Source organism: Lethenteron reissneri, chromosome 57, assembly GCF_015708825.2.
Source record: "Lethenteron reissneri isolate LAM-NWPU_2019-01 chromosome 57, ASM1570882v1, whole genome shotgun sequence".
NCBI classification, from domain to species: Eukaryota; Metazoa; Chordata; class Hyperoartia; order Petromyzontiformes; family Petromyzontidae; genus Lethenteron; species Lethenteron reissneri.
The window spans coordinates 1,573,116-1,600,361 of record NC_083835.1 but is presented as its reverse complement, the minus strand read 5'-3'; the positions used below and the strand labels follow the sequence as shown (position 1 = coordinate 1,600,361).

The 27,246-nt window shown below is 54.6% G+C and overlaps 1 protein-coding gene across 1 annotated transcript in view; it reads left to right on the top strand.

Annotated features, from left to right (window-relative positions):
* Positions 1-26,603, top strand: part of LOC133357339 (collagen alpha-5(IV) chain-like) — an 89,227-nt gene extending 62,624 nt beyond the window's left edge. The window contains 26 exon segments of the mRNA XM_061575238.1: positions 2-106; positions 708-805; positions 1,866-2,016; positions 2,454-2,567; positions 2,995-3,162; positions 3,601-3,690; positions 4,753-4,899; positions 5,508-5,606; positions 6,487-6,576; positions 7,247-7,386; positions 7,964-8,090; positions 8,481-8,561; positions 9,210-9,308; positions 9,407-9,457; positions 11,119-11,304; positions 12,016-12,149; positions 12,591-12,663; positions 13,171-13,242; positions 14,020-14,148; positions 15,132-15,176; positions 15,179-15,229; positions 15,805-16,017; positions 16,209-16,386; positions 16,780-16,894; positions 17,879-18,051; positions 18,516-26,603. Coding sequence (XP_061431222.1) covers positions 2-106; positions 708-805; positions 1,866-2,016; positions 2,454-2,567; positions 2,995-3,162; positions 3,601-3,690; positions 4,753-4,899; positions 5,508-5,606; positions 6,487-6,576; positions 7,247-7,386; positions 7,964-8,090; positions 8,481-8,561; positions 9,210-9,308; positions 9,407-9,457; positions 11,119-11,304; positions 12,016-12,149; positions 12,591-12,663; positions 13,171-13,242; positions 14,020-14,148; positions 15,132-15,176; positions 15,179-15,229; positions 15,805-16,017; positions 16,209-16,386; positions 16,780-16,894; positions 17,879-18,051; positions 18,516-18,597 — 3,011 coding nt within the window. The 3' untranslated portion in view covers positions 18,598-26,603.
* The last annotated feature ends 643 nt before the right edge of the window (positions 26,604-27,246 follow it).

Here is a 27,246-nt window from a genome sequence, read left to right as displayed (position 1 = left end):
GGCATGCCGGGGATCCCCGGCACCCCGGGACTGCAGGGGGAGCAGGGGGTGAAGGGCGACGCCGGCTTCCCCGGGTTCGGTATGCCGGGGGCGACCGGGCAGAAAGGTGAGTGAGGTCGCCCGTTCCTGCGCTCCACACGATTGACGCCGCCACCCTCTCTTTTTGCGAGAATGAAAATCGTACGTGTGTACGTTGAACCTCTGTCGCACCGTACGTAGCCAACGTGCTCGTCAGAATTCAAGCGGAGATCATGGGGTCGTCCGTAGGGGGGCTTGGGGCCCAGGACAAATCCCAACGTGTGGGGCCCCCCGATCGATGCCTTCAAACTAAACCAGAAGTTTTACATCTGACACCTGTGACATCGAGGCTCAGGGCCCCCCAAGGCGCGGGGCCCAGGGCAGTCGCCCCAATTCGCCTTACCCTTGGGTGGTGGCAAAACTGATTTTTATACCGTGGTCTTTATTATTATTTACCACGGCTTCTGAGCGCAGCCCCAAAATGCCGGTCGGCCAGCAACAACCAGCACACTTGGCCAGAGCATTCGAATCACAACAACAGGCTTCGCGCCGCTATTTCGCGCTGAACCTAACGCGGCGGCGGCGACCTTAACGCTTGACGGCCGCCACGCCAAAGCTCGGCTCGGCGTGGCCCCCTGCTCATGGCCCGCCGTTGACTCCGAGTTTCTTTCCACGTGGCCGTGCCGCAGGCGCGGTGGGCGTCCCGGGGCCTTCGGGAGGGTCGGGCGCGGCGGGCAGGCCGGGACAGGACGGCACCCCAGGGCAGCCGGGCCCAGCGGGACCCAAGGTGAGCGCCAACAAGAGCGGAGCGGAGCCCTGCGCCCGAACCCACAGCGCGCGTCGCGTGTGCGATGCTGAGTCTGTGTGGGCCTGGCCGTGTAATGCCACGGCGATGCCTCGGTGTTGAGATGTTAATTACCTCGCCTGGTATACAGGAGGTCGTGGGTTCGATGCGCGGACCTTGACGTCTGCTGTATATTTGGACTTTGCGTGTCTCTCCCCCTGTGGTCGTGTGGATTTTTCTCCAGGTCATTTTCCCCTTTACATTCAGATTCATGCTTTCAGAGTATTTGGCTGCTATAGATTTCCACGTGATAATCCACTTCGTTGAGCGGTCATTTGTGGCCAATTCGCTTCTGAAAAAGAGCTACGTAGCTCAGTGGGCCTTACCTGGTAAAATAAAAATAGTTCGTTAGTTCATAGCGAACGGCAAGTGACGGTGATGACGTTTGGTGGAATGCGCAGCGGCTAATCAGCTGGTAATTGTGCGGCCATCAAGAAAGAAAGTAGTTTGACGGTCGGGGTTTTTCAATGAGAATTTGGCTGAAAAATACCTATAGCTGTCAGTGCCAGAAAAGATTCCGGCTTGAGCAGACCATCTAAGGAAGTATGTCCCCCCACTGCTAGCGTGTGGAATTAACAAAAATGTCCGAAGTTAATCTCCTTCAACGGTCCATCCACCAATCGGAGCGATGCACTGCTTACCGTGACAGTTCCGAGGGTACGGATCTGCGGCGTTAACTGCACGACGCCAAGAGTACGATACGAATACAAAAATTGGAGATGGGAAATGTGTTGTTTGAAAGGTGCACCCAGTGTCCATTGGGTTGCAGCTTTACTTAAACTCCCCTTTGCACTCTCTCTGACAACAAAAATTAACGACGGCCGTGCGGACGGCCTCAGGAGTGGCCCTACGGCGCCCGTGCCGTCCGTGCGAGCGTACCCACGGTGGGCGGCGGGTGGTTGCGCGACGAGCCGATCGCATGTCGCCGCGTTCACGAGAGGGCCACTCCTTTCCCTTCTCCGTCCATCGCCGCTGATCCCTCGTGCGTCTCTTCAACGCGCAGGGGGAGTCGGGCGTCGGAGCGCCGGGTCTCCGGGGACCACCGGGGGTTCCGGGCCAGGGCGGGTTGCCGGGCGCGAAGGGGGAGCAGGGCTCCCCGGGGCTACCGGGGATGCCGGGCCGGCCTGGCATGGACGGCGTTCCCGGAAGCAGGGGTAAGAGGCCCTCTCGACCCAGCCCCGTGGCGTGACCTGGTGTTTGCCGGGCGGCGGTGTGGGTGACGCTGCACGTGGCACGTGGCCCAGCGCTGTGGAGGCAGCAGCGAGGGGTTGGCGGATCGCCGTGTCGTAACCCTGCCATCGCCAGGAGAAGGCGGTGCAGCAAATTTGGACCTCCTCCTGTTCCATTCTGGCGCATTACAAGTTGCAGTTATTATGAAAGGGGGGTCACGGACAATCACGCAAAGGGGTATGATGCGGTCAACAGCACGAGTGGCAATACGATACGATCGGCTTCTGCCTCACGCTCTCACGCGGCCTTCACAGGCGCCGCTCGCTAACAGCTAGTGCCCTAACAGCCTGTTAAGACTACACGGGGGATCTTTGTCTTTTGACGCTTGCGATGTGCCACCTGGGCTCTGTCATGCGCACAGGGGAAGGGGGGTCTCCGGGCATCCCCGGGCACCAGGGGCTTCCCGGCCTCAAGGGATTTGGACAACCCGGATCACCTGGTCTCCCCGGCCAACCTGGTCCGACCGGCAAGGAAGGTCAGCGGCCCGCGTCACCCTCTCCACGCATCGTCCACACCGTCCGCTACGCCATCGTCATGTGACACATCATCAGCTGCACCATCATCATCGACTACATTCTCACTCGTTACATCATGATTAACAACATCATCAACGGCACCATCATCCTTTACATCATCATCATTATCATCAACTCCATTGTTACTCATTACTTCATGATTAACGACATCATCAACTGCACCATCATCAACTATACTATCAACTTCACCGTCATCGACCACACCATCACACATTGGACGCATTGTCATGATACGAAGTCACCATACTTTTCGTCTCATTTTTACCGTCCCCTTTGTATTGTTTCTCATTTATTTGTCTTGCATATAACCTTTGCACGTGCAGGAATTTGCATGAACAGTACAACAATAATAACGATCGATTGCAGGTTCTCCTGGCATTGCTGGGAGCAAGGGTGACCCGGGACCTCCGGGCCTCGACCTGACCGGGCCTCCCGGCGACAAGGGCAGCCCGGGCTTCCCTGGCGTGCCGGGCCAGATGGGGCCGCCGGGTCCCATGGGCATCCCGGGGAAAGACGGGATTCCTGGATACTCGGGTGAGTGGGGCGCCTCGCCCGTCGGCGTGCGGGTGATCACGCTGAGACGAACGTTCACCTTCGTCCGCGGTTCCAATCGGAAACCTTTTGACGACAAAAAAAACAACAACGTGGCTTCTACGGAGCCCACGCACAGTTCGGGACAGCCGCCGCCCGCAGCGGCTCCGGTTTACGCAGAGGAATGCCGTGGAGGGAGTGAAGATTTGAACCGGACTGCGTCGTTCTGGACGGAACCAGGGACAAGTGTAGTAGCGGCGTGTAGTGTCTATATGTACCTGTAAAGATACCTGTATATATGTGTGTATACCTGTCTAAAAATATACAGGTATATATATATCTGGGGCAGGGGGGGGCAGGAGGGTGCGGGGGGGGGTGTCTCCGTCTCTGTGCGTGACCGTGCTCTGTGTACCGTGCTCTGTGTGCGTCTTCTCTCCCCAGGCGCCAAGGGGGAGATGGGGGTCATGGGAACTCCTGGGCCCCAAGGCCCCGTGGGGCAGCTGGGGGCTCCTGGCCTCGCTGGCCCCACAGGTGACCGCTCCCCGAGTTCAGTCAACCGACACTCGCCCCTCTCGTTGTGCGTGCCGTCCGCGATGGCGCCTGCGGTGGTGGTGCTGTTTGTTCTGCGGTGTCCGCGGTGGATTTACCGGACGGTGTGCGTGGGGTGGTGTGTGTGGGGCGGTGTGCGCGGGGCGGTGTGCGTGGGGCGGTGTGTGCGGGGCGGTGTGTGTGGGGCGGTGTGCACGGGGTGGTGTGTGTGCCGGGTGTGGATTGCGAACTGTGCGGTGGTGTTCCTGACTCGGTCACTTGTATTTCGTATTTTTGGTAAATGACTCAATTATAAACAGAATGACGGACATGCACCACCGCCGTGGTTCAATGGTCAGCACGCGCGTGGCCGGTTCAGTTAGATTTCCCGCCGCGGCCTTTGAAACAACGGCGGCAGAGTTTTCCGAAATCCTCACCGCCTCTATCGACCCAGCGGTGTTGATGGGTACAGCCGCAGTTAGTCGATGGGCAGGCCACGTGTGGAGGGGTAGAGCGTGGGTACGGCTGCCTCTTCAGATTAACCTGCCAGTCGGCGTGGAAGGGTAGAGCTCCCTCTAACGGAGGCAGTCATCATCGCTCACTGCTTTCCACTCCTCCCTCAAAATTAATTTTCCTTGCCGAGCTCAGCCCACGACCCCCCCTGAATCTCCCCTCATAATCACCGCCGTGTTCCTGCTCTCTCTTCATAATCCCATTACATGGCTACCACTCATTCCCCATTCATCCAATCCATTCATCATCATTTGCTTTCATCAATTTAGCTTTTACCTAATTCACGCATCGCAGAATCGCCCATTACTTCCTCTCGTCTGTTCTATTCACCGCATCTCCACCATTGCATTCACACGTACCATTCTTAGTTATCCTTAAAGCGCCTTGGCCAAGGCGCTATATAAATTGCGTTAAGGTAAGGCTCTTCCGCCAGCAGTGGCCGTGAGAGAGCAAACAAAACACAGGGCTGCACCTTTACCTTCGTGTGGCCAGACACATCGGTCGGGATTGCCTCTCTCGCTTGCTCAACACGTGCTTCCCGCTCTGATGCAGGCAACGCGGGTCAGCCCGGGCCGTCGGGCGACGAGGGACAAGGAGGCACCAAAGGAGACAAGGGGGAGCGAGGACTTCCTGGGAGCCCCATGACCATTGCCGACATGCAGCTGCTGCAGGGCCCGAAGGGCGAGAAGGGACAGGAGGGTACGGAGCCGCCGTCGTCGCGTCACCACCCGTTTCATGCGGTGCACCCACGAAGATCGTTCGTGATCGATTCTTTGGTCTGGTCACGTGACGATCGGGACAAATGTTTATGCAGTTGTAACTTAACTCGGGAATTTTTCATTTTCGCTGTTACGTGGACAATGCTAATTGTTGGCTCGGGTACATTTGAATGATATTTTAATTTGTGTTTTGTAATGGTTAATATCTAGTGTAAATCTGATTGGTTGTTCGTGTAAGGTCATGACACCTAACTCAGAAGCTGGGTCAGGTGACACGGTTAATTGGGCTTACACTGAACGGAATGAACTAGAAACCAATGGTATTGGTCATGATGATGAGTTTGTACCATTACCTGACTACTGGGTACGGTGGCTAGAGGAGTATTCTGTGTATTTGCGTACGAGTACCTCGTGCAGTGTGTAAACATCGCCACTGGGGAGACAAAGGCTTGGTGCATGCCTTGTGTGTTGTGTCGGCCCTAATTGGTGCCCACTTTCAGCACTTGCCCCAACAGCCTGTGAGGCTGCACGAGGGATCTTTGTCTTTGCTTCTGCCTTGTCCGGCTATGTGTGTTTACTGTCACACAGGGAATTCGGGTCAGGCCGGGCAGAAGGGATCACCGGGACCTCCGGGTTTGCCGGGGAACCCCGGCGCCGAGGGCCTCCGCGGCACAGACGGGAGCGCAGGTGAGCCGCGTTGCCACCGTCGGTGACGTCGATGCTGCGGGGAACGCAGCGAACGGCGTGGGGGGCGTGTGGTGCGAGAGAGCAGAGGTAGCGGTCTGGAGACTACCCGCTGTAGTCTACAAAGCGATGCACCAGGGTGCCCTGAGTGTTTTGAATGTCTCCTCGTCGTATTGTCGCCGGGGCGGCTCGGAACACTTCGCACGCGATAGGCGACTCACATCGGCGACTCATCTCAACACATTTTTAAAGAGCACCCCCAGTGGCAGCTGTCCCTGTGCGGCAAAAGGCGACTCAGAACCTGGTCCGCAAGTCGGTCTTTAGTAGGGGGCGATGATTGCAATGTGCAGCCTCACTTGAGGGATTCGTGTGTACATTTCTAGCCCTTGGCAAATCTGGGACTGTGTCGCTGGCACACAATGACGTCAGGAAATCTCTTCACCTCCACTGTAGCGCAGACGGAGCATGTTGTTTCACGTTCAGACACCCCCCCCCCCGCCCGTAATCACCAGGGCGGTCTGCCGGATTCCAACGTCGACATGAAGCGGCGAACGCGCTCCCACCGAGTCACGCCACCACCCCGTGATGAACGGAAGATCTGAGATTCTTCTCTCTGTCGTCTTCCGGTCCAGGAGGATCTCGAGGCAACGCGCGTGAAGCAGAGAGAGACGCGTATCATGGCCGGGGGGATGTTTTTGTAAAACGCCCCAAAAGATCTTAAACACGACGGCGCGTGGGCGAACTGCGGCCAACCCCCCGGCCAGTCTCAGTCACCAGTGCGACTCGCGCGAGTCCTTTGGTCCTTCATAATGTGAGTGTGCGTTCGTGTGCGTGTGCGTGTGTGTGTGTGTGTGTGTACGACGTGCTTGTGCGTTTATTTCAGGGCCCAAGGGGAACCCGGGTTCTGACGGTTTCTCAGGGCAGCCAGGCACACCTGGCCAGAAGGGCTCCATGGGAGAGATGGGCCTCCCAGGTAAAGGCTGAACCACCCACTGCGATGTGCGCGCGGTCCACAGTGATCGCTCCGATGAAACATCCCACGGACTCGCTTCACTACCTCCAGACCCGCACGCAACTCCGCCTACCTCTTCCACGCTACCCAACATTAAACCGTATTCTCGAGCGTGACGAGTTGATGACCTCACTTCATAAGGCCTTCACAACTCAAACCGTGATGTGATTTGCGAATTGAGAGGTTCGATGGCCTTTACCTGTTTTGCTCATGCATGTATAGTGCAGTAGGTGACAGATATGTCCAGTGTATGCACATTCAGCCATGGTCGCTGGTGTGTGTGTAAGTGTAAGTTGTGGGGAGCGGCGGCGCAGCGGTTAGCGCATTGTGTTATGAACCCGGCGACCTGAGTTCCATCCCCACTCACGGCCGATAACAGTGACGAATATATGAACTGCTGCCTGAATCTCCCGTAGGTCAACTCAGCCTCAATTGTGTATCGGGTGCTTTGTCTAAACAACGACACTGGGGAGACAAAGGCAGCCGGCATGGTGTCGGCCACCCACCTCTGTCACGTGCTGCGCCGGCCTTCATAATCGGTGCTACTCGCTAACAGCACTTGCCCCGGCAGCATGTTAAAGTCTGCACGGGGGATCTTAGTGTGCGCGTGTGCGCGTGTGCGACGTTGCAGGACCCAGTGGGGGCGTGGGGAACCCTGGTCCCCCTGGGAAGCCAGGTTTGCCTGGCAGCCAGGGGCAGTTGGGACTCAAGGGAGACAAGGGGAACTCCGGCGTGCCTGGGATAGGAGCTCCAGGGCTGACCGGAGTTCAGGTGAAGTTCTGCAGCCACATTTCAGATCCTGGTCTGCTCTCGGCAAGCGTATACACGTGTGTGCGTGCGTGCATGCGTTTGCGTGTGCGACCTGAGCTCGATTTCCAGTCACGGCCAACACCGATTGACGGGTGCGGTGCTGGCCACCTACCCACCCCCTCGTGTGCCGTGCTGACCTTAATAGGTGCTCGCGAACATCACTTGCTTCTTTCGTCTGTTCAGGCTCTACGGGGAATCTTTTGTGTTCGAATTCATACTGAATGGGGAGCGGCGGTGCAGCGGTTAGCGCGCTGCGCGATGATCTCAGTGAGCCGAGTTTGATTTCCACTCATGGCCAACATCAGTCGCGATCATCTGAACCATTCCTGGGCCTCCTCTAGGTTTACTCAGCCTCAACTAAGTACCTGGTGCGGTGTGTTAACATCATCACTGGGGATGTTAACACATCTTAGTCACACCATCTCCATGTGCATTTTGCCAGCATTCGTAGGTGCTCACGACTCGAGGGGATCTTTGTGTGTGCGTGATGTGTGAACGTGTACGTGTCTGTGCGTGCCCCCTCCCGCCCCACGCCCAGGGAGAGTCGGGAAAGCCGGGTCAGCCAGGGCCTCCTGGACTCAAGGGGTCCACGGGCCTACCGGGGATGCCTGGAGCTCCGGGGACAGATGGCCCCAAAGGAGATGCGGGCATCAGTGGCCTCCCAGGTAGGGCCCACGAGGCCTGCGATGCACGTGTCCCTGTGTGTTCTCACTTTAAGTTTGTGTCTCCACGTGTCTCCATGCTGTGTGTGCGTTTACCGCTCATGGCCAACATCAATATCGACTGGACATCTTTGAAAAACAGCTTCATAGCTCATCGGATTTCGGCAGGAAAAATAAAGATTCTGATTCGCATTCTGACTCAGCCATGAATGGGTACCTGGTGTGGTGTGTTAAAAACATCGCCGCCGGGGAGACAAAAGCGGTCTGGCGTGGTGCTGGCCACCCACCCCCTCGTGTGCCGTGCCGGTCTTCACAGGGTTCTCGCAAACAGCACTCGCCTCAGCAGTCTGTTCAAGGCTATTTGTCTTTGTGTGTGTTTGTGCGCATTTGCAGGAGACAGTGGCAGGGAGGGTCCCAAAGGACAGGTTGGGCTCTCAGGCAGCCCTGGTCAACCGGGCCCCCCTGGGCTTCCAGGTACCCACACATACACACACACACGAGTATGTAGGTATGTGTCCTCGCCAGAGTGCCTGTGTCTCCACGGGGGGTTAAGGCCGTCCCCCATGCTACGGACTCTGGACACAATGTGTCCCAGACAGGAAGAGGATCGTTGATCGGATTTTGAGTAAAAAACAAAATGTATTGTATATTTGTAAAAAAAAATTGTAATTGTGTGTTGTTTATCACAAGTCAAGAAGTATCTAAGTCTGTGCTCTCGGGCGAACAGTGGCGGCACTGTCCTTGGCCAGTCCTGGCCCGGACCCGGCTCATAAACTCAACGAGCCAAACGTCGACATCCCACTCAGAACGGGCAGCACTCACGCGCACGTTATTCCTACACATTGGAAGCACGGCCGTTGTTGACGTCAATAACTCGAGCAGACATCTCTCGCTCACAGTCAGACGATGCCGGCACACGGTGGACCCGACTTGTTTTGCACGACAACGGCGCGTAATAAATTACGGTTAATACACCCGCGGTAATAACCAGGGCAGCATGCCAGAATAAAACCGCTAACCTTTGCAACAAGCGATGAACATGTGTTGCTGCTGACCCATGATGGAAACGTTGATGATGATGATAGGAGTGATGATGATAACGATGTTGATGTTGTTTACGAGGTATCGGAGGACAGCCGGGGTTTCCTGGTTCTCCTGGCGAGAAGGGCTCCATCGGCAGAGACGGAATCCCCGGCACCATCGGCAGCAGAGGGGATCCAGGTGTGGACGAGCGCACTTCCGTTCCGTTATTTGTTTTTTACACGTGGTTGCCGAGCACATTGGCCCTGACTCCGCTTGCTGTGTCTTTCTCTCCGCAGGGCCTCCTGGCCTCGGGACGCCTGGGCCACCCGGTTCACCTGGACACCCCGGTGAGACGGTTTTTGAAAGACAAATTCTTGATCGGTCAACAGACGTCCGTGCCACCTTGGCACGCGACGAGATCGTTCCGACATCAACATGGGTTTCCCACCGCATGTAAACGCTCTCGGTAATTTGTCGATAACAGATGGCACAGTGAACGCCACTCATGGCTGCCTCTGTGCATCCCCCTTTGCTCCCAGCGTGGCGAATGGCAGCACTTCCAGTGCGGATCTGAAACTCAACTCGTTTTATTTTACCAGCTAAGGTCCACTGAGCTATATAATAGCTATTTTTCAGAAGTGACCTGGTCACATATGATAGCTCGACGAAGTGGCTTGTCACGTGGAACTTTATTGCAGCCAAATAGTCTGAACGCTTGACATTGATTGTAAATGTGGAGGGAAAAACCAGAGGACCCGGAGAAAAATCCACGCGACCACGGGGAGAGAGAGAGAGAGACACGCAGACTCCAAATATACAGCAGCAGGCATCAGGGTCGGAATCGAACCCACAACCTCCCGTATACCAGGCGAGGTGGTTGACATCTCGCCACCGTGGCGCCCACTTATCAATATCGGTATCAATATCGTTTCCTCCTGCATGTAAACACTCATTCATTTGTCGATAACAGCTGGCACAGCGGACGGCACTCAAGAGTGCCTCAATCCGTCCCTCGTGACCCCGCCTGGCGAGGAGCAGCACTGCCTTGGCTCAGCGCGGATCTAAAACTAAACAGGTTTAATCTTTCTTTGGGTCTTTCGGTAAAGTCACGTAGATATAACAATAAAATAATGAAGATGAAAAGAAAGTGATGACGATTGCTTGTGCTGTGATCAAAACGTCGTGATAATTTTATTATTTTTTATTTACTTTATTTTAATTTTATTATTTTATTGTTCGATCTACGTGACTTTACCGAAAGACCCAAAGAATGTGAATTCCTGCAGTCACGAAAGCTTTAAGTCAAGGTTTTATTTCAGCAGCTAAGGTCCACTGAGCTCGATAATAGCTCTTTTTCGGAAGCCACCAGGGCACAAATGACAACTCAACGATTCTAAAAGCGGAGGGAAAAATTGGAGGACCCAGAGAAAAATCCCCGCGACCACGGGGAGAACACACAAACTCCAAATATACAGGCGTCAGGGTCGGGATCGAACTCATGACCTCCTGTATACCCGACAAGGGAGTTAACATCTCGGCACCGGAGGTGTAAACGTTGTAACCTGCACGTTTGGAACTACGTTGAGAGAGAGAGAGAGATTAACGCACAATTTGAGAGCATACGCAGGTCAGACGTAGGGTTCCGACTGTCAAGAAATGCAAGTGGGTTTGGCCAGGATGTGTCGCTCGAACAGATGCTGGCGGGTAGTAACGAATAGTGGAGGGGTGGCAGCCATGGAACGGAACGTGTTCGAGAGGATGTGCAGCCAAATGAGACGGAGCGACGACATCATCTCCTCTGTAGGTGTCATGCGGATTGTTGAAGCTATAAAGCCCCGAATTCCGTGATGCATTTCTCCGCTCCGTTCCCTGCTTCTACACGGAACCAGTCTGAAGCCTCTAAATATCGCAACCCCTCTCTGCCCCTCTGTCCGCCCCCCTATCTACCCCCCCCCCCCGCTTTCATCACCGTTATACCAACGCGTCTTGTGCCCCCTTCCTCCGTCAGGCGAGAAGGGCGACCCCGGCATTCCTGGCCACGTCGGCCCACCCGGGATGCAGGGCCCCAAGGGCGTAGAGGGACAGAAGGGATTCTCTGGGCCACCGGGCCAGCAGGGCCCTGCGGGCGCTCCGGGCCAGGTCACCGACGGTGCCAAGGGGAACACCGGGCCGGCCGGACTGCCTGGGCCTCCCGGTGCGTGAGACTCCGGCTCTAACGTGGCCGTTCTCATCCTTGCTGTTAGCGCAGCTCCCCCCCCCCCCCTTCAATCAAGCTGCGCCCCCCCACCCCCCCCCCATCCACCCACCCACCATTTAAAACCACCCACCCCCCCACCCACTCTCCCACCCACCCACCTCACCCCCTGCCACGGGAGTAGTGATAGAAGAGGGGCAAGGAGGCAACTCACCGCTGGCGAGCGAGTGACTGCAGGGAATCTGTTTCGTGGTAAATTAACCGAGGAGGGGCTCGTGAAGGGACGCTACTGGGTAGTTGGAGGCAGTCGCCCTCCAGCAGCAACGGAGGGGGGAGGAGCGACGCTCACAACAACGAGCGGAGCACTGGGTGGCTAAAGCACAGCCAGTTGGCACATTCGGGGGCACAGGTGGTGCATCGGCCAGTCATCTCGGTCATCTCGGTCAGTCGACCCGTGGCACTTGAGTCTGCCCCGTGACCCCCTGCCAGCGGGTGTTCGACACTTCACGTGGCCTCAACGTGCACATGGCCTGGCACGAGCGCCATGGTGACGTCAACGCCACTTAGTGGCGAATGGCGGCTGTTGTTCCTGGAGTGAATCGGTGAGTGATTCAGCGTTTAAGCAACCGCCCTGCGAGTGTAAATCATTCCCTCGTGTTTCTCAACGTCTCTCTTCTCTCACTCACTCTCCCTGCGGTGGCTGAACCGCAGGCCCCGAGGGGGTGACTGGCTTCCCAGGGACGCCTGGAGTCGGGGGGCAGAAGGGCGAGCAAGGCAGCCCCGGCAGTTGGGGCTCCTCCGGGTTCCCGGGGCCCCCCGGCGAGTCGGGCCCCCCCGGCCAGCTGGTGAGTACCCCCCACACGGGGGGGGGGCATACAACTCAGGGGGGGGGGGTGGGGCGGGTGAGGACACACCGCACAGCCAGTGTTACGGAAGCTTAAAACGAGTGAGGGTTGGTGGACCACGCAGTTGTTGTGAAACTCTCTTCCCGTGAGCATCGAGGAGGAGGAGACGCACCCTGGCTCGCCAGGAGGACACCGGTGAGGTGTTGTGTGTGTGGTCATCATAGTGTTGAGCACAGATGGTGCATCTGCCAGTCATCTCGATCAAGTCAACCCACGGCACCGGGGTCTGTCCCGTGACTTCCCGTCAGCGGCGGCCTTGGCCTGAAAGTGCACCTAGCCTGGCACGAGTGCTGTGATGACGTCACCGCCACTTACTGGGGGGGGAATGGCGGCTGTGATTGTTGTTGTTCCGCGAGTTGACGGTCGTCTCTGCTTTAACAGGGAGCCCAGGGGCGGCCCGGCCTGGACGGAACAAAGGGAGACCCGGGAAGCCAAGGGACTCCGGGATTTCCAGGTGATGACACCTCCCTTCCACTGTCACATGGGTGCCCTGCTAAAAAGTTTTCTGCCATCACCGTGACCCTCATTGACATCCTGCACCACCTAATCCGATGCGCGTTGCGATGCCAACCGCCATTCAAAGAGGATATTCGGGTGAACGCCAGGTGAGGGATCTGGCCCAGTTCATGCCGGGAGACACCTCCACCCACTCGACGTAGCCAAACAAATGAAACCATCACGTGCACGAGCATTTAACGTGCCGATCGTGAGTTATCGTTGTGTCAGCGCGCCCGTTAAGTTGAGGAACACATTCTCGCAGCTGAACGTGGCGGTCAGATGCGGCGTTCGAAGTCGGAAGTCACTTCCCCGGGTGCTGTCCTGAAGATGCTTGATGCGGTTAGAAGCGTGGCGTCGACCTAGAATTTAAGCCGCAGGGCTCGAACCGCCATGGACTGGCGCAGTGGCGAATGTTTTATTTATTTTATGTTTTTTTTTCGTTTTCGTTGCGTCCGCTTCGCAGGAGAGAAGGGCGTCCCGGGACATCCTGGAACGCGTGGAAACCCCGGGGAGACGGGACCGGTCGGGCCCATTGGTGAGCGACTTCCACGCACGCCACCACGCCGTGCCTCGACGCAGCCGCCCAGTCTTGAGGCTCAACACGGAGCGGGGGATCGCCCTCCCTGGCATCAGTGCCAGGCAGACGCGCCCGAGCGTGGTGCAGTGCGGCGGTTCGCTCACTGCGCGACGAACCCGGCGACCCGGGTTGGACTCCCGCTCACGGCCAACACCAGTGACGATTATCCGAACCGGTCCTGGGCCTCCCATAGGTTGACCCAGTCTCAAATGAGTACCTGGTGCGGTGTGTAAACATCGGCACTTGGAAGACAAAGGCGGCCGGGTGTGGTGCTGGCCACCCACCCCCTCGTGTGCCGTGCCGGGCTTGATAGGTGCTCGCTTACAGAACTTGCCCCAACAGTCTGTCAAGGATGTACAGGAGATCGCTATCTCGTTGTGAGCATGTGTGTCTGTGGAAGTACAGTACTGGGAACGGTAGTGCAGTGGTTTGCGGCACTGCTCTACGAAGCCGGCGACCGAGTTTGATTTCCGATCACAACGAATAATGATGGTTTATATTTTTGAACCTGTCCTAAGCTTCTCCTTGGGTCGACTCAGGCTTAAATGAGTACCTGGTACAGCGTGTACATTTGAGCACTGGGCAGGCAAAAGCAGTCAGGCGTGGTGATGGCCACCCACTCCCGCTTGTGTGCCGCGCTGGCCTGCATATGCTCTCATTAACAGCACTTGCCCCAGCAATCTGCTAAAGACTATATGGGGGACTTTTTGTCTTGATCGTTGTTTGTGGTTGTAGGTCCTCCCGGAATCGCTGGAACACCTGGAGAGGTCACCGTCATCAAGGGAGACCCGGGGCAGCCAGGATCAGTTGGGTTCCAAGGTCCCAAGGGACCTCCTGGTCGTCAAGGAGACCCTGGCCCTAAAGGTCTCCATGCCCCCCCCCCCTCTCTCACCTGTGTTACACCGTCACCTGTGTTATACCGTCACCTGTGTCACCTGTGTTACACCTTCACCTGTGTTATACCGTCACCTGTGTCACACCATCACCTGTGTTACACCGTCACCTGTGTTACACCATCACTTGTGTCACCTGTGTTACACCATCACCTGTGTCACACGATCACCTGTGTCACCTGTGTTACACCATCACCTGTGTCACACCATCACCTGTGTTATACCGTCACCTGTGTCACCTGTGTTACACCATCACCTGTGTTATACCGTCACCTGTGTTACACCATCACCTGTGTCACCTGTGTTACCTGTGTTACCATCACCTGTGTTACACCGTCACCTGTGTTACACCATCACCTGTGTTACACCGTCACCTGTGTTACACCATCACCTGTGTTACCATTACCTGTGTTACACCATCACCTGTGTCACACCATCACCTGTGTCACCTGTGTCGCACCATCACCTGTGTTACACCGTCACCTGTGTCACACCATCACCTGTGTTACACCGTCACCTGTGTCACCTGTGTCACACCATCACCTGTGTTACACCATCACCTGTGTTACCATCACCTGTGTTACACCATCACCTGTGTTACACCATCACCTGTGTCACACCATCACCTGTGTTACACCATCACCTGTGTTACCATCACCTGTGTTACACCATCACCTGTGTTACACCATCACCTATGTTACACCATCACCTGTGTTACACCGTCACCTGTGTCACCTGTGTCACACCATCACCTGTGTCACACCATCACCTGTGTTACACCATCACCTGTGTCACCTGTGTTACACCATCACCTGTGTCACACCATCACCTGTGTTACACTGTCACCTGTGTTACCTGTGTCACACCATCACCTATGTTACACCATCACCTATGTTACACCATCACCTATGTTACACCATCACCTGTGTTACACCGTCACCTGTGTTGCCACAGGCTTCGTGGGCCCCGACGGGCCGCCTGGCCAGGACGGGTTCCCTGGATCGACGGGAGCCAGGGGCCTAAAGGCAACATGGGGACTTCAGGCGACCCGGGTGAGAGCACCGCTGGTGGTGATGATGATGATCAACGACCACGTTTGTGGAGAAGAAAAAGATTGTTCCGACAGTCAAGATCCCGATAGGGGTTGCTGGCTGCCTTGCTGTACCTCAATGTGGAAACCTTGCGCCCCCATGTGGTGATTTGGCCTCGCAGATATCCGGGGCAGCTGTGTGCGTCAGCAGTAGAACCTTCAGCAGTAGAACCTTCAGCAGTAGAACCGTCAGCAGTGGAAGTCTGGTTCGTGCTTGGATGGTGGTATAATTGTGAATGTGACGGTGATTGCAATGGTACGGTTGTTTCCATTAGTGGATGCCATAGTGGTGGTGGTGCGATTGTGACTCTGATGGTGGCATTGATCGTCAACGCGATGCTGATGATGACGATGATGACGATAATGCTGATGATGATGGCGATGATGCTGATGATACCGATGACGACGATGGCGATCATGACAATAATGCCGATGATGATGGCAACGACGATGCTGATTATGATGATGATACTGATGACGACGATGCTGATGATGATGATACTGATGATGATGATGATGCTGTCCACGGTGCGGCAGGCGAGGTGGGTCGTCCCGGGCCGCAGGGCGTGGACGGGATGCCCGGCTCGAGGGGCCAACCCGGCAAGGCCTCCATGCCGCACGGCTTCCTGGTGACGAGGCACAGCCAGGCCAAAAGCGTGCCCAGCTGCCCCCAGGGCACCGAGAAGGTCTACGACGGATACTCGCTGCTCTACGTGCAGGGCAACGAACGCGCGCACGGACAGGACCTGGGTACGACGTGCCTCACGAGGTGGCGTGTTGCAGCGTAGCCGCGCGGGAGGTCGCGGGTACGATCTCGACCCCGACGCCTGCTGCATATTCGGAGTTTGCACGCGTCTCTACCCCGTGGTCGCCGTTGCAAGTCTAAACGATTGTCGCTCACGCGTTGGCTCGCCCCCCCCCCCCCCCCCCGTGGCGTGCAGGCACGTCGGGCAGCTGCCTGCGCCGATTCAGCACGATGCCCTTCGTCTTCTGCAACCTGAACAACGTGTGCAACTTCGCGTCGCGCAACGACTACTCCTACTGGCTGTCCACGCCCGAGCCCATGCCCATGAGCATGGCCCCCATCACGGGGCCCCACGTGGAGCCCTTCATCAGCAGGTGCTGCCCCCCACCCCCTCGCGACTCGCCTCTCTCCGCGCGAGATGAAATACAAACGCGATTTTTTAACGAATCCCATCAGCCGCACGGCCTTTTGGGAGCGCGCCGCCGGTGGTGGCCGCGGCCGCGCTGCGCGTGGATGCTCGTGATCCAGCGCCGTGGAGGCAGCGGCGGGGGGTTGGTAGATCACCGCAACAAATGTTGTGAAACTACCCTTCCTGTGGGCGTCGAGGAGACGCGGACCCTGGCTCGCCAGGAGAAGGCGGCACAGCAAAATGTTCCATCTGTGTGGGATTGAGCGTCTCCCGTGTGCCACCCCCGTCTCCCATTCTACCGTCTCTCGTGTGTCATTGTCTCTCGTGTGTCACTGTCTCCCGTGCCTTGCCGGCGCAGGTGCTCGGTGTGCGAGGCATCGGCCATGGTGATCGCCGTGCACAGCCAGTCCGTCACGGTGCCACCGTGTCCCGAGGGATGGGGTTCCCTGTGGTTCGGCTACTCCTTCATGATGGTGAGAGGCTGCCCGCCACACCTCCCTCCCTTCCTCCACCCCAACCAAGGTGGCTAGGAGATGTTGACTACCTCGCCTGGTGTGCAGGAGGTCGTGGGTTCGATCCCGAGCACGACGCCTGTTGCTGCTGCTGTATATTTGTAGTTCGCGTGTCTTTCTTCACGTGGCCGCGTGGATTTTTCTCCCGGTCCTCTGATGTTTCCCTCCACGTTTAGAATCAACATCCCGCGTTTAGAGTATTTGGCTTCTGCTATAACTTTCCACATAAACCACTTCGTTGAGCAATCGTTTGTGGCCAGGTTGCTTCTGAAAAAGAGCTACATAGCTCAGTGGGCCTTACCTGGTAAAATAAAAACAGTTTATAGTTTAAAATAAAAGTTATTTTCTCTCCTCCTGCTGCTGCCTACCTCCACCCAACTCCCCCATGTGCAGGTGCAGCCACTGTGGGTGTCGCGTGCGTGTCGTGTGGGTGTGGCTAAGAGGCACCGATGAAATGTTGGGCCCCTGGCAAAAGTGAAACACGTTAAAAAGGATGTGTCAGTCTTAATGGTAGCATTACTGGTAGCACCGTGTAGATGTAATCTAACCGAGTACGCGGAGCGAGACCGTTGGGCATCGTGCCCAACAGCGCTCGCTACAGCCTCGAGAATGCACCGGCGAGTTGCTCCTTGTAATTACTTCAAGACGAACCGGAGCAACGTCAGACGAAGCCCCCCTGGAGTTTGCGTCTTAAGCTGCAAACAACCCAACTGAGCAACCACGCTCAAGTCTCACGGAGCCGGATTACGGCTCCGCAGATATTCGTCGGGGCCGAGCGCTGACGAGTAGCAGCCCTGTACGCGACCGAGTAGATTTCGACAGCGCGTCACGTGATGCCAAAATCGGGGACCCTCGGCCTTCAACGCCGGGGCGGTTGAACAGGATGGGGCAGCTCCACGGCGCGTCCGACGCCAACGCGCACTCACGCTCGCTCGTGTGTTGCAGCACACGAGCGCCGGGTCGGAGGGCTCGGGACAGGCGTTGGCCTCGCCGGGGTCGTGCCTGGAGGAGTTCCGCTCGACTCCCTTCATCGAGTGCCACGGACGCGGCACCTGCAACTACTACGCCAACTCCTTTAGCTTCTGGCTCGCCACCATCGATGGCAGCAACATGTTCCGGTGAGCCGCGCGGCGCGTTGTTGTCGTTGTTGTTGTTGTTTGTTTCGTGGTGGATTCGTGTCAACGCCACGGGAGGCTCTTGAGGTCGCAAGCCGTTTAGGAATCGAGCCGGGAGCCCCACGTCGTTGCGATTCATCGAGTCGCAAGGGGAGCGGTAATGATGCACGCGTTGGCAGCGCTTTTGTCCGTCCTCTGCCGGATGAGGGCCTCCCCACTCCCTGCTGGCCGTGGGAGATAATTGACCGCGTTTCACCATGTCGGTCGGTGCAGATTGGCGATTGAGGCACAGAGCTACTCTCTGCTGACAACATATGGAAATATCACATTCCTAACAAATCAAGATGATTCATTCCTAACATTTAGACAGCAAGGCATCGTGGGTAAAACCCCACGCGATGCCCTGCAGCGGCGCCCGGTGATGGAGCCGTGTGCTCACACTGCCTCATGACACCCTCGCGGAACAGGAAACCGCAGTCGGAGACCCTCAAGGCCGGCGACCTGCGGTCACGCATCAGCCGCTGCCAGGTGTGCATGCGACGCACGTAGCCAACGCGCGTGCGCGGCCGCCAAACCCACGTCGCCCACGACGTCGGCGCCACAGCTTCCGACGACGCCGCAGGTACCGCCCGCCAGCCCGCCAACCCGCCAGCCAGCCCGCCAGCCAGCCAGCCCGTCCGCCCGCCCCCCCGCCACCACTCCGGACTCCGCCCCGGTTCCACGACCAAGCGTCTCATCATCGCCAGCAGCAGCCTCGCAACCCCGACGCTGCGGCCGTCGATGGTTCCTGCCGGCCCCAACGTCGGATGGACGTCCTTGCCGGCTTCGGGGAACGGCCACCTCAACCCCTTTAATCCAGCCCCACGGGTACCTGTGTGGCGTTCTCCAGCCCCCGTAGTGTACAGAGTCCAGACCAAATATTTTACTTGTTGGTTCTGCTTGAGTATTACCAACGTCGATTAATGGCCACCGAAAGTAAATTGCGCTCGAACCCAAATTGCGCGCGTTATTATGCAATCCACTTTATTTTTTGTTACCATGTGCAGAAACCGGTTCCCCTAAAATATTTGCCACCGTCTCTGGACTGCCACAGCCACGTTGCCTCAACCCTTTGTTGGGTTCTCACCAGCACCGTGGGTCAGCCCTGCGTCTCTTAACCAAGCACGCGGCTGGCTGGCCGTCTCAACATTCTCCAGCCACACGCAAAGCTGGGTGTCCAATCCTCATCGGCGTCCAGAGACAGCCATTACCCCCCTTCTCACTCCAGCTGGCTGCTCGTATGTCTCCGAACGCCACCGTGAGCTGGTCCAGCCTCACCGGGTCCTATGCCGCAGTCACTCCCACCACCGTCCCCCCCTCTCCACCACACGTTTCTCAGGCCTGGAGCGGTGATCGTCATCCTATTGTCGCAGTCACAAACTCCAGGTGCCCGGCCGGCACTTGGAGGCAGACCGACATTATTTTTTTGTTTTTTAAGAGAGAAAGTGAAACAGTCGTACGTGACGTTAAATGAAGTAAAAACAAAAGAGGTATCCAATACTGAACCACAATGGTGCTTATCGTTATCGTGATGTGTGTGCATGCACACGCTATAATCTGTGTGTATTTATATATAAATGAGTAGCGTAAACACGGTGCATTCGGAAAGGAGCACGAGTGGTGAGTGGGCGGGCGGGGAGGCGAGTGATGCATTGTAGGGGTCGCTTCTTTTGACTGCGGACAGCAGCACATGCCGGCCACGCAGGGCCCGGTCGGGATCATCCCAGACACAACAACGCAAACATGCGGCTGGCCAATCACACGCCGAGCCATTTGACATCGGCTGAGCAGATTCAGGTGACGACGGGTGACCATATCGCACCGCAACAAAGTCGACGGTATTCTATCAAGATAATCATCACGAGCGTGCCAAGGCTGTTTCTTTCGTGAGTTTAGCTTGTTGTCATTCCCCCCGCACCAGCGATTAGCACGGTTGGCTACATACGGTGCAGAAGAATCCATAATGCAGGTTTTTTTTTGGGTTAGATCACGATCTAATATCATCCGTAATACAAAAATCCTGTATCATGGATGATATTTATCACGAAAGCCTCCACGTTAAACTGGTGCAGAAGAAGTTCAATATACATGACGTGCGTACAAAAGCCCGTTAAACCTACTGCGTTCGAAAAACAGCGGTCAAAAAAGCACGAGGATGATTATTCTCGGGAGCGAGACGCCTGTTGCGCTCAGATGCCTGGCAAAACGCTCATGAGGTTTGCGTTGGGCAGTGTTAGAGCTTCGGCAGCCAAAATGTTGGGGATGAAAGCTGACGAGGGAGCACACACGTGACTGTTTACGCTCTCGATCAGTTATTGACCACGTTGCAAAGAAGCCATGTGTGAATATACGTTTCTATATCGATGTGTGTGTGTGTGTGAATTGCAGAGGAAGCAGGGCACGTTCATGAGGCGGTAAGAGGAAATCACGTACTTAGGAACTGAGAGAGTGTAGCCCGCTATGCATTGACAGACGTCAGTCACTGGACTTCCGTGGGGAAGTAGGAGAAGTCACTCAAACCTATTCTCTACCATCCCAGGACACCCATGAAATAGAGACTAACCGCGTTCTTGCTGAAAATAAATAAAATATATCTTTTCAAGTTATAAAAGCCACCTATTTTCTATTTTGTATCCATTTAGTGAATTCCCATTTTTCCAAAGTGGAATTTTCACCTCCAGAACAGCCCAGCTGCTGTAAGCTTCCTGTGGTTATTTCCACGGTAGCTGCCTCATTAGACCTGCTTGTGATTGGATGGAATTCATGACATGCGGCTTATGAGTTAGCCTTCTCATCAACTGCTTCTGTAATGCATTCATTCGAAGGGAAAAGCAAATGCTAACGTGTCAGAACGTGCAACGTATTCGTCCATCCTATTGAAAATACTTGTGGTCGATTGAGCAGTGCCGATTAAAAACAAAAGTGAAAAGTTAAGCAGGTAAATAGTAACAATGTTCATGTTTAATTCAACGTATGATGAAGAGTATTTTTTTTAAAGTCATCCGGTGGAGGTAGCCACCAAACGTCGAGCATATTTTGTAACAATGAGGCATAAGGCCCAGCAGGGGTCGTGGGATTCCAAAGCCATTGATGGGGCCGTGTCAGTGTCAAAAAGTGGACTATTGAGGCCCAGTAGCTTCAGGAAGTGGCATCAAGAGTGCATAGGTCCTTTCCCTGGTTCTGTCGCAACCTTCGCCACAGAATAAGGTCACGCATCAGTCGATGTACCGCGCACCTCAACTTGCACGGAAACTCGACCGTTTCTTTTCTCTCGCTCTCTCCCGAGTTCCTCGCCTCCACGCGTCACCCTCCGTGCGTTCACACCTCCCTAGGCCATCCTGAAAGCCATCGCTCATCGTTTCGCAGCATTTCCTTGCTTGACTCTTACAAACTTCTAAACCCATCGTCCCTTTGAGTTTTTCCGCATCGCCCCGTAATCTTGACGACCCCTGGCTATAAACTTGATATAAATTACAAATGGTTTAAAGTGAATGTTATTTCAATCTGGATTTCGAATAGCCAAGTGAATTGAACTTTCCTTTTTTCTAAATAATCCTAAGAAGACACAAACACACACTTAGCACGTGAATATACATTAATATACCTCAATATAATAAGGATGTGGCGTTTGCATGCAGAGTAGTACAAGACTCACAGTTGTAATGATCCTTCGCTCTTGATTAAAGGAAGGGAATAACCCAAATAACAAGCAACGTGGATCCCAACTGTTCCATCTCTACAGGATAGAGCGTTGCACCCTCGCACGCATGGGTTTTCTCGCGAGCGCTACAATTTCCTCTCACATGTAAGCGCTCATTAATTGGCCGACAAGGCCCTCATACGTAGAGGACCGCAGAGCTTGGGCAATCATTGGCGATCGACTCACCTTCCCGCTTGCTTGTGGTTCACGTGGCTCCTCGCGCGGCACGGTATTCGCTCGCTCGTGAATACCGGGCGGTCGAAAGATGTGCTCTAAAACCGGCGATAATCGCGCTCCTTCATGGGTCGGTGAGGTTGCAGGAGCAAGCTCCGCACACGTGCTGCCGAATTTCGTCAGCGACTAACTGGGCAGACCATTGAACATTTAAGCCAAGTTATCGGCAGGCCGGTTCAGTTCAAATACCCATCGAGGCCTATCTTGTTTGTGCGCGTGGTGCTGCAGCCACACCACTCGCACACAAAGACAAAGATCTCCGCCCCATAGCCTGAACAGACTGTTGGGGCACGTGTTGTCTCCCCCAGCGACAATAATTACGAATCTTACGAGGTACTCATTTGAGGCCGAGTCGACCTAGGGGAAGTGCAGGACTGGTTCAGATAATCGTCATCAAAGTTGGTTTGCGAGCGGGGATTGAACTCGGGTGACCGGGTTCTTACGGCAACGTGCTCACCGCTCCACTGCCGCTCCCCATGACACCGCTCACACACCCGTCCGTAGACATGACTCTCATGCAAGATCAGCGTCGTTTTAGGAAGAATAAAACAATAACCGTGGCCACAGCCAATGACGGACATCGCGTCCTCGCGCCGAGCAGTCCTCGCCACCGGTCGAGTCATAATCTAAGCCACCTCGCAGTGCACAGAGCTGGGCGTAGCCGTGGCGAGATGTTAACTACCTCGCCTGGTATACAGGAGGTCGGTGGGTTCGATACCGACTCTGACGCCTGATGAATATTTTGAGTTTGCAGTGTCTCTCTCTCTCTCCCCGTGGTCGCGTGGCTTTCTCTCCGGGTCCTCCGGGTTTTCCTTCCACATTTAGAATCAACGTCACGTGTCCAGAGTGTGTGTGTCTGCTGTCAACTTACACATGATGATGATGAGCGGCCACCCCGTTGAGCTATCATTTGTGATAGCCAGGTCGCTTCTTAAAAAAAGAGCGACATAAAATAAAAATAAAGAGTTTAGTTGTTGAGTTTTCAGCCTACAAGGGGTAGAGATGGAAACATTGGTGGTGGTGGCGAACTGGCTGAGGGATTGGGAGAACCGAGATGGCACCGCTGACATCCGAGGGTTCGAATCGGAGTGCAAGCCGCCCTGCGATTCATCTGCCTCTTTCAACTTTGGCGAGTCAATGGTGTCAGCCCAGTGAACGGGGGTTGAAGAAAAATATCATCATGTTAAATTTAGTTTTTAGAATGCATTTGGAAAAATGGCAGCTCTTACAATTAAACATATTTGGTTTTTACTCACCATTCGGCTAACATTTCTGTGTGGCGGGGCTTGGAGGAAAGTGTGTAAATAAAAAAAAGTCACTTTTAGGGATCTCATAAGTAGTTTTGCGATATCTATTTCTGCGGGTCGTTCTCTATATCGCAGGGTGGTGCATTGCTCTGTGAGAGTTCTGAATGGACACCCTCTGGCATGAAGCTGACAGCACCGTTGGATTACATTTAAAATCAACAGCCCCAATGCAAACCTCGACCATGGCGGAGACAATCAGGATGGGAATTTGAGAAGCCATGACTTATGCGATTATCCTGTGATATACATATATACACACACACAACATATGTTGATTGTTACATTATAATAGTATTTCTGTAGTCATAGTGCATTCATTATCGCATATTTTCTTTATAGATACGACCGATACCTATTATCATCATCATCACCAGAGGTATTATTCTTCACTACTGATTTTCTGCTTCGCTTCCCGTAGGTGTGAGGCTGCCATAGAACTCAGAGACGTTGAGTTGTGCTAAGAGGGGGGGGGGGGGGGGGGCAGGGCGTAGGGGCCGGTGTAAGGTTTTGACGGTGCTCTTTGTGTCAGCGTTACATCAGGGAGAGGATTACGAAGCCACTTTAAAAAATAAAACACGTCTTGGCACCGCCGAGATGTCTGCGATGCGTTTGCGTCGCAGACGCGCGGAGGAGATCACGTGGGAACAGAGCGAGGGCGACGTCCCGCGCGCTCGTGCGTTGCGTGCGTGCCAAGTCGCGAACACGCACGGAGCCGCGCACGCTCACACGGAAGGGTTTTTTTTTGTTGCGCCACGTGGCGTCGTGGAAAATATTCACGGCACACGACGCCCAAACCTCCACCAAGGTAGAGAGAGAGGGCTGCCCCATTCTTGTTGTCCCATAATGCTTTGCATGCGGGTTGTGCCCTGGGCTGTTTGGCACGATGTCCGACGTTTTTCTCCACGTGCTGCTGCTGCTGGGGGTTTCTTAGGATCGGTCCTCCACAAAGAGGGACTTTGGTCTGTAATTTCTTTGGTATTCTGTTCCCGGAGAAGCTCCCAGAACTTGGAGCGAAACGTCGAACGTCGAGTGGAACACCACGCGGTGCGATCCGAGAACGCATCGGAGGGCTGCAAAGCACGACCGCACAAACTGCGCTGCGGTGTTCAACAAATACAGAGAAGTGTACTCACGTTTAATGTCATATTTTTTTTAAAGGTATGTTTGCGATGTTTTTTGTCATACATGATTATGCCGGCTCAAACACTTGTCCACCTTTAAGCGTGAGTGACGATCAACCTCGTATTTTATGTTACACGTTTTAGCATTGGAGACACGCTTGCAAATGAGATGTTCTATCTCGAGGAGTTATCCAGGTGAAATTTTTAATAAACAATTTCTTTTTCTTTTAATCATTAGTACGTTTGAGCCTCAGGAAGCCAGGTATTTGTGGCAGCGATAACCTCAAGCAGCAGGCATCTTTAACATCCGAGGTAGAATTTAGGAGCGTCTTTAATATGATCCTGATACCGGATAGGAACAAAAAAAACAAATTTATCTGCCCATTAAGTGGGCCTCCCAAGTAAAACTCAACACCCGTGAGTCACTGTGAACCAGGGCAGTACGTACATGCAGAGGCCAGTGCCTCTGCCAAAACGTAGTTCCACAACGTGCAGCCCCACGGGCAGAACAAACTCTGATGGGGGCTCTCCAATAGTTTTTCAGCATTTTACGCGAGCTATCTTTGTGCCTTCACTTTATTCCTTTGACCACCACCAATAATTTCAACAACTCATCCCTCATCCACCCTCATCGTGTTTACAACTATTTCCCTCCTTCGGTAACCACCACCGCTCTCTCGTGCGCTTCCTGCACTCCGTCTTCTTCTGCTTCATATGGCTGGGGGAAGGAGCTGTCGTTCGATGTCGAGGTTAGCGATCCATTCAACGGCTTCAGGCGAGGCATAGTGAGTGGCCGCAATGTCACTGGGGAACGGATCTCTCAGGGCCAGGAGTTCGGTACGTGGGCGAGCGCCTTGACTTGGGGGTGGCCACAGTCACAAGTTGGTTCTGCTCCTCACGTTCCACTTGTTGGAGCACGTGGCCACATCTTGCCCGGGCCAGCGTCCACGAGCGGTCGAGGGTTGTCCAAGTTGTCCGTGGAAGGTTGAACCCTGGGAGTTCACTGCTCGGGTCAGTTGCCGGGTTGCATTTGGTGATGTTTGCGGTCAACCGGGAGTTGAGCCATCGAGCCGTAGGGCTGCCACCAGTTTGTAGGGCTTTGGAGTGTATTCCAGCAAAGGGCTGGGATACATTGTCCCTTGTCGAACCTTCATTCTGCTCCTTCTCATCCAGCACCTTCACGGAGGCCGCTGTTGTCCACTAATTTTCTGCGGCAGCAACAACAATAGTCCTCCGCAGGCGCCATGCTCGTTTTCCACTGCAGAAGACGACCCGTGCCGCTGACGTCACACGGAGTGAACGAGTTCGAGACCCCGCCACCCCAGGCGCCGCTTGTCACGTGAGGCCAGCGTATCACGGCTTGGCTCCAGGCCTCGTGTTCGGCACACAGCCAATGGGTAACTAAAGGCACCGCGAGGGGCCTGACTCGGCTTGGACGCGCCAGTGGAAAAGGCACAAACTTGGCTCGGTTCTAGCTCCGGCCCACTTTTTAATGGTCGTGCAAACTGCGAGGAGTCGAAAGCGCGAGTGTAAGTTGCCCGTCGGCCACTCGGGAAGGCCCAAGGCAGCGGCACAGTTGCGTGCCACTTTCCGCTCGGTGCCACAGTCGCGTCCAACTCCTAGCGTGTCGCAGCAGGGCCTCGTGCACGACGAAGCGTGCCGGTGACGTTGTCAGCGAGAGAAGTTGACGTGTGAAACATATGCAGGTCAATGCCAAAAAAATATATCGTGCGGTAAAGTATTTTTACAAATTGTGAAGTACGGCAGTGGGTTACGTTCGCCATTTATACGTCAAGGGATTTTTGTTATTTTTATTTGAGAATAAAAAACAATTTTCAGGAAAAGTTCTTCTTTGCAGAGTACAGGTTTCACAGCTGTGACCGTGGATCGTTTGTCAAACAATAATCATCTTAATGAAATTATATTTTTTGATTAAAACAATTATAGGAAAGACAATTTGCGTACTTTTGCATTTCGTCCGACAGTATTTATAATTTACAATGTAACCTAAATGCGTCAGTATTCAAGAACTGCAAAGTGACAACTGTATTGATTTTGAGGATGGATCTGCTACCTGTTACTGATTATAAGTGTAACGCGATGACATGATACTATTAACGTCGCCGTGGAATAAACACGCCCACATATTGTTCACTCGCTTCTTGCAACTCCATTCACGACCTGCCGCGATGCAACGGGTTGGGCGCGCTCCGGACGTGCGGTCCAGAGGTCACCGGTTCCGCCTGCAGGTGCAGCAGGTGTTGACTCACATCCCCCTCCGCCTTTGTTGCTGCTGCTCACGTACCACACCGCTCGATCTCCCGCGCAAATATGTAGCCGGACAAGCGGCCCCATCGGGATCATCGTCTTCGTGGGAAAGGGTCGAGCGAGAGTCCAAAAACTAGCCATCTTCTTGGTTCTTTCGGTAAAGTCACGTAGAAGGGAAATAAAAAAAATAAAAAAATAATTCTCACGACGTTTCGGCCACAACGCAAGCAGCCGTCCTCAGGTGAAAACCCCCTTCTACGTGACTTTACCGAAAGAACCAAGAAGATGAATCCCTGCAGTCACGAAGCTTTAAATCGAAAACTAGCCATGTTGGGAAATGAATAACACTGGTCAACACGCTTTTTCTGGCAAAAGGTAATCCAACGGTTTTAAGGTAATTTTGGGGTGCTGGTTCCAAATCTGGCATCAGTTTTTGTCTATCACATCAGATTTTTGAGATATCAAATATTGCATTTTCAATCAAAACTGCAGAAAAAATATTAAATAAATGTGGATATCTACATAAAAT